Source organism: Phascolarctos cinereus, unplaced genomic scaffold (assembly GCF_003287225.1).
Source record: "Phascolarctos cinereus isolate Bilbo 61053 unplaced genomic scaffold, phaCin_HiC Scaffold_4;HRSCAF=312, whole genome shotgun sequence".
Lineage (NCBI taxonomy): Eukaryota > Metazoa > Chordata > Mammalia > Diprotodontia > Phascolarctidae > Phascolarctos > Phascolarctos cinereus.
In genome coordinates, this window is record NW_027555847.1 from 544526570 (window position 1) to 544536504 (window position 9935).

General features: G+C 36.4%; 1 protein-coding gene across 7 annotated transcripts in view; it reads left to right on the top strand.

Annotated features, from left to right (window-relative positions):
• ATP9B (ATPase phospholipid transporting 9B) overlaps positions 1-9935 on the top strand; it is a 460772-nt gene that overhangs the window by 339185 nt on the left and 111652 nt on the right. For all 7 annotated transcript variants that reach the window (XM_020986912.2, XM_020986914.2, XM_020986916.2 and 4 more), the window contains one exon: positions 2693-2835. In XM_020986912.2, coding sequence (XP_020842571.1) covers positions 2693-2835 — 143 coding nt within the window. The remainder of the gene's footprint in view (positions 1-2692; positions 2836-9935) is intronic.

Sequence of the window (9935 nt, forward strand, 5' to 3'; positions counted from 1 at the left end):
GCTAACATTCTATTCACTGTGCCACCTAGCTATCCAAAGATACCCTGAGCAAGTAGTAAGTCAGTCCCTGTTGAGAACGTAAGTTAGAATATAAAGCCACAACAGCCATATTTTCATCCCACAAAATAATAATCACCTTATTTTGTTTACCTTTAGTTAGTAGGGTAGACAAATTCTAATAATATCTCTCCTTAGGCTACCCATTATGTTCAATATAGGTTACATAAGACTAATTTTTATTTGTTGTCCAGATGAACATTTAAGAATTTGTGGCATCTTTAACTTTTCTATGTTATAAGGTTGAATAATAAACTTAGGATAAGTATGGATTTTAGTCTATATTTAAACCTTGTAATCAGTTTTTTACAATAAGACTTTCTTCATATTTGATTATTATAATAAGATGAAAAGGAAATAAAAGTGATTTACTGGTATCCAGTCAAGCTGTAGCCTTCCCTGCCTGTCATTTATTGTACTGTATTATTATTGTAAAAATAACATTGGTAGAAAATATATAATCAATAAAATGTAATAATCTAGTGGAATGTAAGCTTCTTAAGAACAGGAATTGTTTTGTTTTTGTGTCTCTTGTCCCTAATGCAAGCAAATGTCTGGCATAGAGAAGGCATTTAAAATGTTTATTAAATGATTTATTAGAATTTTATTGTTCTAGTTATAAAACTGCTACAACTTAGTTGATGGGCAGAAAAAGAAACATTTTTAATAGTATACAAGCACCAAGGAATTATTCAATTTAAGAACTGAAGGAATCTTGGAGAACTATACTCCAAACTCCACATTTTGCAAATGAAAAAACCAAGGCCATAAGTCAAGGTTAAGTACCTTGCCCAAGGTCAAGCAGACACAGCCTGAAATTAGAACCCAGGCTCTCTGATTCCCAATCCAGGGCTTTTTGTAGTAAGCTGTGCTGCCACTGACTAGATTTTTGAACTACAGGTAATGAAATGTGTGTTAATTGAGTAAAGACAGTCTAATGAAGTTAAAAAAGAAGAACTTTGGTAGCTCTTTTCTTACCCTTAATGCTTTTATTCCTGCCTATTTTATCTCAACTCTTTTTGAATACAGCCTGAGTTTTTCAGTGCCATTTATTAGTAGCCATTAAAGCTTAACATCTGGAAATTCCAACTTTGAGGGAGTACTTAACCCTCCCATACTCTCCATAAAGTTGAAAATGTGATTGCTTAGAGTCCATTGGTTTTAACATAATTTCCTTAATGAGCTACAGATATCTTTGCCAATCCCAAAGTAAATGAAACCAAATCAGATACTATATGATGCTTTTTATGTTTCCTACAAGAATAGAATGCTTGAGAATGTGTATCTTTGTTGTTTTTTCTATTGCTTTTTAAAAATATTGTTATTCAAGATTTAGCCATAAAATTAAGACTACTTCAGAGTGAATTGCCACCACAAATAACATATGAAATATTAAAAGTTTACCTTAGTCTTGTTAAATCTTCTTTGAAAGCAGCCAAAAATGTTTTTAATTTCCAGAGAATGGTTGCAAAACTGTGAACTCTTTCATACAGTTTCAGTGCCTGCCAGTTGCAGAATATACAGCTATGTAGATTTTTTTTCTTTGTGATTTCTGAATAAAGAATTCTAGTAGCATACCATTTTGGCAGTGATTCCAAGAGGTGAATGTTGACTACCTCATTATTAGTGAGCTAATAGGAATCTTTTAACAGCATGTTTTAGAATAATTGGAATATATTTTATCCTTACTTTAGACCTTGTTCTGATATTCTGCCTCATTTTTAGTAACAAGTATTTTAGTAGGAGTTCCCATTATATTTTATAAAAATCTTTCTTAACTATTTTTATAATATCCCAACAGAGATATACTTTTGGATTATGGGTAGGGTGACTGTTCAACATCATCAGATTAAGTCTGGAACATTAACTATAGTTAGCATTAACCTGGGATGGAAAAGAGGCTACACAGAAATATACTGAAAATACAGAAATAGAGAGAAAATACTGGCATGGGAATCAGGGCATCTGAATGCTAATCTTATTTCTACTATCATCAGTTTTCTATATGATCTTGGTTAAGTCAGTTTCTCTCCCTGACTCCATAAACTAAGCAATTACATTGTGGGTGGGGAACTTCTGCGGCCTTGAGGCCACACGTGGCCTTCTAGGTTCTTGGGTGCGGCCTTTTGACTGAGTCCAAGTTTTACAGAACAAATCCTTTTATTGAGAGGATTTGTTCTGTAAAATTTAGATTAAGTCAAAGGGTTACACTTGAGGACCTAGAGGGCCACATGTAGCCTCAAGGCCACAGGTTCCCCGCACCTGGTAAGTAATCCACAGGATCCTTCCTGTCCCCAAACTTCCATGATTTGTAATCAAATAGCACTAGATTTAATTTAAATCCTCAAAATATTGTAGACCTAGTTGATCCAATTTAGGGAAAGCTAAAGACTATCTTCTGTCTACCTACCTATCTGTCTGTCTGGTGAAGTGAGTAAACCCTGAAGAAATACTTTGCTGCTCTGTGAAAGTCTTCATATAATTCACCTTATTTTAATGTCAGAAATAGCATCATATATTGTTTTCAGTATAAAGCTAAAGACAAGTGTTATGTAAAGATTTCTGCATTAAAATTTAGAATTGAAAGAATCCTATCTGTATATGTGCAGTGATATATTGTGGGTTTATTTGGCAGTTTGCGTGTGAACTTGGATATGGGCAAAGCAGCCTATGGATGGATGATCATGAGGGATGAACATATTCCTGGAACAGTTGTCCGAACCAGTACAATACCAGAAGAACTTGGACGTTTAGTTTATTTGCTAACAGACAAAACAGGTACTATGTTTAATAATCTTTTATTGATTTGAATAAATATTCAGTCAGCCATTATCATATAGTAGTTATATGTAAGCAATACATTGATGTGATGTTATATTTAACATGTTATAATTTTATTCAGGATACCATTTGTGGGTTTTTTTGTTTTAGCATTTTATGTCCACTTAATCTAAATCACTCTCTATAATTCACTTCTACAAAGAACACAGATTTTTCAAATCAAGTTAGCATATTATTTACTACATAATACAAAATTGAGTACAGGGGAAAACAGCAAAAGTTGTCTTAGAAAACATGACTCAGGTTTCAGAGTTAATAGAAAGCAAAGGCTTATAAACTACTCAAAAACTCATGCTATGTAACATGAATAACTTATTCCCTAAGAAAGTCAGAAGATGCTGAACAACATGACAAAAATTTAAAGAGAAAGTATCTTAACTGACATGAAACTACTAGTTACTCAGTGGGAGTTATTTCAAAATCAGCTCTCTGTGTACAGGTGAACCATCAACTAATTAGAACAAATCAAATTGAAAGAAAAGATGAACAATGGCAAGTTTCTCTCTGACCTATTCAGAAGATCAACAACAAAAAATAAATAGAAAACAATAAAGACTTTATCATCAAAACCTACAAAAGCTCAACCAATATAAAGCAGTAAGCAGGGGGGCGGGACCAAAATGGCAGAGTGAAAGCAGTGACTTGCTTGAGCTCTCCTCCAAACCCCTCCAAATACTCATTAAAAAAAATGGCTCTAAACAAATTCTGAAGCAGCAACACCCACAAAAAGACAGAGTGAAACAAATTTCCAGCCCAAGAGAACCTGGATGATTGATCAGAAAGGTGTATCGCACCGGGCTGGGAGCACAGCGCAGTGCAGCATGGGCGTGCAAGCCGCAGTGAGCTGGAGCAGGCCTCAGAGAACTGAATCTCTGGCAGCTGTGGAGGTTTCCAGACTCCTCAATCCACAAATGCCAAAGACAACTTAGAAGGTCCGTGGGAAAAGTCTGTTTCTGTTGGTGCTAAGACAGGAAGGTGGGGTTTCAGCTCCATTCCCCAAGAGTGTGGCCCTTGGGGTGGGGGGGGAAGCTGCTTTCCGAGCTTCTGGCCCACAGACTGTGGGGGAATCCAGTGGCTGATCAGAGAGGGACTGCAGGGATCTCTTTGCCAGTGCTGAGGCAGGAATCTCTTGCTTTGCCTGTGTTTGGATCTGGGTCACAGTTCTGGGCGGCGGTGCTGGGTGAGGAGGAACACTGGCGTGGTAGAGCTTGGAGTAGCTGTGGAGAGGAACCCTTCCTCACAGTTACAGGACAGAAAGGAATACTTGTGGTCACAGGCCAGGAAAGGAGTAAACACCTCGCCCCTTATCATACCACCTTGGAAGAACTGAAAATTTACAGGTCCCTACAAGTATCTCTGAAAACAGCTATACAAACCCCTGAAGCTTGGGACAATACATTCTCCACATTGGAAGCAGACTCTTACCTTAACAAAGAGTTTAAAACTCAAGTAATTGGCTGGGATCATGAGCAAGCAGCAAAAAGAGTCAGACATAATCTTACTTTGGTGAAGAAGATCAAAATATACAACCAGAAGAAGACAACAAAGTCAAAGCTCCTACATCCAAAGCCTCCAAGAAAAATATGAATCAGTCCCAGGCCTTGGAAGAGCTCAAAAGGGATTTTGAGAAGCAAGTAAGAGAAGTAGAGGAAAAACTGGGAAGAGAAATGAGAGTGATGCAAGAAAATCATGAAAAACAAGTCAACAGCTTGCTAAAGGAGACCCAAAAAAATACTGAAGAAAATAACACCTTAAAAAATAGCCTAACCCAAATGGCAAAAGAGGTCCAAAAAGCCAATGAGGAGAAAATGCCCTAAAAAGCAAAATTGGCCAAATGGAAAAGGAAGTCCAAAAGATTACTGAAGAAAATACTTCCTTAAAAATTAGAATAGAGCAATTGGAAGATAGTGACTTTATGAGAAATCAGACACAGTAGAACAAATCCAAAAGAATGAAAAATTAGAAAACAATGTGAAATATCTCATTGGAAAAACAACTGACCTGGAAAATAGATCCAGGAGAGAGAATTTAAAAATTATTGGACTATCTGAAAGCCATGATCAAAAAAGAGCCTAGACATCATCTTTCAAGAAATTATCAAGGAAAACTGCCCTGATATATTAGAACCAGAGGGCAAAATAGAAATTGAAAGAATCCACAGATCTCCTCCTGAAAGAGATCCCCAAAGGAAAACTCCTAGGAATATTGTAGCCAAATTCCAGAGTTCCCAGGTCAAGGAGAAAATATTACAAGCTGCCAGAAGGAAACAATTCAAGTACTGTGGAAACACAATCAGGATAACACAAGATTTAGCAGCTTCTACATTAAAGGACGCAGGGCATGGAATATAATATTCTGGAGGGCAAAGGAGATAGGATTACAACCAAGAATCACCTACCCAGCAAAACTGAGTATAATCCTTCAGGGGAAAAAATGGTCATTCAGTGAAATAGAGGACTTTCAAGCATTCCTGATGAAAAGACCAGAGCTGAATAGAAAATTTGACTTTCAAATACAGGACTCCAGTGGAACATGAAGAGGTAAACAGGAAAGAGAAATCATAAGAGACTTATTAAGATTGAACTGTTTACATTCCTGCATGGAAAGATGATATTTGTAACTCATGAGAACTTTGTCAGTATTAGGGTAGTTGAAGGAAAAAAACTGTATGTATGTATATATAGATAGATAGAGGGCACAGGGTGAGTTGAAGATTAAGGGGTCATATCTGGAGAATAAAATTAAGGGATGAGAGAGGATGATACTCGGAGAAGAAGAAAGGGAGAGATAGAATGGGGTAAACTATCTCACAAAAAAAAAACAGAAAAGTCTTACAGTAGAGGGAAAATGGGGGAAGGTGAGAGAGAATGAGTGAATCTTATTCTCATAGGATTTGGCTTAAGGAGGGAATAACAAACACATTCAATTGGGTATGGAAATCTGTCTTACCCTACAGGAAAATAGGGGGAGAAGGGGACAAGAGAGCAGGGGGATGATAGAGAGGAGGGCAGATTGGGAAAGGGAGTAATCAGAAGCAAATACTTCTGAGGAGGGACAGGGTCAAAATAAAAAATAAATGGGAGGGCAGGAAAGGATTAAGGGAAATAGAGTTAGTTTTTCACAACATGTCTACTAAGGAAGTGTTTTGCATAACTGCACATGTACAACCTATAGTTGCTTGCCTTTTCAATGAGGGTGGGTGGGGAGGGAGGAAGAGAGAAAATTTGAAACCTAAAGTTTTAAAAAATATGTTTTAAAAAAATGTTTTCACATGCTACTGGGAAATAAGAAATACAGGAAATGGGGTACAGAAGTCTATCCTGCCCTACAGGAAAATAGAAGGGGAAGGGGATAAGAGAAGGGGAGAGAGATAGAAGAGAGGACAGACTAGAGGAAGGGATATTCAGAATGCATGCCATCTTGGGGTGGGAGGAGGGGAGAGATGGGGTATAAATTTGGAATTCAAAAACTTGTGGGAGTGAATGTTGAAAGCTAAAAATAAATAAATTTATATTAAAAAAAGAAAAAAACTCAAAAAATAAAAATAAAAACATCCTTATAAATATTCAAAACAAAGACAAAAAAAAAGCAGTCATCAGGGCAAAAGATCACAGAAAACACCTTATTCAGCAAAACCTGTATTTCCTTGCCAAGCAGAAAGCATAACACCCAAGATTTATTTATCACTACAAAAGAAGATGGTGGATATTAAGAGGAGTGTTTCATTAAAATAGTTTGAAAAGAGAAGCAGAAAGGAGTCTACAGAAATCTTGGCATGAAATCATCTTGAAATTATATAACCTAAAGCACATTAATTGATGAAACTGACAGGAGTATAATAAGGTTATTATTGTTTCCATAAAAGTCTGTTTTCATCTTGTTTTTATCAGCAGCAATAGAGAAACCCTCATATTTAAACCCTAATAATTTTGTCTGCAGCATGCTATACCGGAAACTTGAAATGACACTTTAAAAAATGAAAATCACTTGGAGTCAGGAGGACCTGAGTTCAAATCCAGTCTCAGAGAAGACACTTGACACTTACTAGCTGTGTGACCTTGGGCAAGTCACTTAACCCCAATTGCCTCACACAAAAAAACCAAAAATGAAAATCACAAAATCTACTGGACCAGATCAAGTGCACACCAATGAAATCTATACTTGAAAGCACTGAGGGTTACTTTCCAAAAACATATCAGGGAAGAGATGCTACTCCCCCCCAAAATGGAGGAAGACATACTATTCCCAAAGTAGATGGTTAAAATATCAATAACTGACCAAATGCTCATTTTCTCATCTTTTTACATATATATCCATTATATCTATAATGAAGAAAATTAGATAGTAACAGACATACCAAATAGCATACCAAATCCTTACAGGTATACAAATGGCTTAAAGGTACAAAAAATACAAAATTCCACGTGTTTATTTTTTTGTGAATTTTTAAAAAGCATTTGGTAAAATAAAATGCAGTTCTAAAGGTTCTCTTTCCAAAAAGAACTCTTTCATGCATATATCAAAATCATATGAAATTCTTTTTTAATGCCACCAAAGAAAAAACTGTGTTGTTTGACCCATTGTTTATTAATGTCAAAGGAGGCTATAAGGATAATGTATGTTTGCCACAGTTTTTTGCCTTGGTCATGGAGGATGACTTGTGCAAGGTCCAAATGGAAAGTGAGATTCTTTATAGATGGTAATCATTCATATGCCTTTTTATACATGTCCTTGTTCTGTTTTGTATCCTAGAAGATAATAAAGCTTTCTCAGTGAGGTCCATACTTGCTCTAATGAAATATGTACAATAATCCATAAAGGAAAAATTAAATGCACAAAAAAATCTCTTCTTCAGACCATGACATATAGTTAAATGAACAGTCCATTGAATTAGAATTATCAGAATGTATATAATAATGGTGATGGTAGTGATGGCTAGCATTTATATAACACTTTAAGGTTTGCAAAGTACTCACATAAATTATCTCATTTGATTCTTACAACATCTAAGGCAGGATTAGAATTCAGGGCTTCCTGATTCCAGTTCCAATATTTTTCCACTGTGCTACCTAGTTACCTATGTATATCTGGGGAAAATGTAGTAAATGAGGGGTTTGGGTCCTAAACTTAATAGAAGGAAGCAAATTGGCTGGATTGCTTTAGGTGAATTATCCAGTCTTTCAATGATCTTAAGCTGTTCGTTAGTGAAAAACTCAGTGTCTTTACTGTATCCGTACTGTGTTCCATTCCTTTTTCCAATGCTTAAAAATTTCAAAGAACAGTGACTCTTTAGACATTAGCACATAAGGACTGAGTTCACAATGATACCCTGAGAAAGAAAGATTTCCATCAAAAAAGTGCTTAATTAACAGGCACAGAATTATTGTTGGGGACAGGACATAGATCAAGGAAGACACAGAAGGAATAGGAATACCATCTGAGCTGAATTGTGAAGAAAGGGGAGAAATTCATGACGTACTCATTGTAAGGGTGAGAGATCAGTCCATTCCATGCAACAATACAATATGTGCAAATGCGTATCAGGAGGGGCTTGAAATGAAAATAGGGAATAAGTAGTCTAGTTTTCGTGGAATGTAATAATAATAACTGACATTTATATTGTGTTTTTAAGCTCTCTACATACTTTACTTGCCTAATTTCACAAAAACACTGAAGTAGTTATCAAAGGTACTATCCACATTGTACATATGAGGAAATATAGCTTAGAGAAGTTAGGGTACTTACTTGTGGTCATTCCACTGCTATATGTGGGAGTTGATATTTGAATCCACACATTTGAACCTGATTCCAAATCCAGTACACTGTCTACTACTCTCTGCTTCCTTTTCAAATGAGTAAAGTGGAATAGTATTAAATGAAATGGGAATTATTTGTTTGAGCTAGGTTGTAGAAGGCCTTGAAAGCGAAACTAAGTCAGTTTTGAGTTTCTTCTTTAATCAGTGAAGACTCACAGAAACTTTTTAATTAAAATGGTCAGTTAGGAGTTTTAATAGTAGACATGAAGAGTGATGAAAATCTGAAGTAGACTGATAATAGTGGGAGTGAAAATGGAGGGATAGGAGATGGGATGGGAATCCTTGGAAGATGGTAGAGTAAGAGATGTCTTATAGCAATAGAGGAGATCGTTATAGAGTAGATCTCCTCCTAACTCGTTTGACCACTCCAAAATACCCTTTGCTGGTTTCTCATCCATGTCACTCTGACTGTGTTCCCTTTCTTCTCCCACTATACTATCTCACTTAGTGATCTTATCAGCTTCTATTGGTTAATTATCATCTCTTTATTATTCCCAGATGTTTATATCCAGTCCTAACTTCCAGTCTCACATTAACAACTCATCTCAAATTGGATATCCTGTAGGTATTTTATAAGCAACATCTTTAAAATAATACTCATTTCCCTTTAAATTCTACTTCTTCCAAACTTCCCTGTTACTAGGACATCATCAGCCTCCCAGTCACCCAGGTTTGCAACTCACCTCTTCACTCTTACCCCAATATCCACTGTTGCCAAATCTTAGCATTTCTACCCTCTCAAGATTCTCTACCCTGAAGTACATTCATACCTTCTCTACCCTGACACTGTTACCACTCTTATAGAGTATTTCATCACCTCACTGTTAGACTAGTGAAGTAGCCTTTTGATTGGTCTCCCTGCTTCCCCATTCCAGTCCATCCTCCATTCATCTGTAAAAGTTTTGGTTTTGTTTCTGTTTTTCCTAATGAGCAGATTCTAACCATGTCACTTCATTACTCAAAAAGCTGCAGTAGTTCCTTATTACCTCTAGGATCAAATATCAAATCATCTGTTGTGGTATTTAAAGCCCCTCTTAACCTGGCCCTTCCTACCTCCAGTCTTCCTACACTTTCCATGTACTGTATGATCCAATGGCATTAGTCTTCTTGCTTCCCTGTGGGAGAGACAAGAGGCAGTTTGTAACAGGTGAGTCAAACCATCCCCACTGCTTCAGCCATTATTTCCCTAAGCCCCAGATGGAAATATCCCAGCACTCTGAA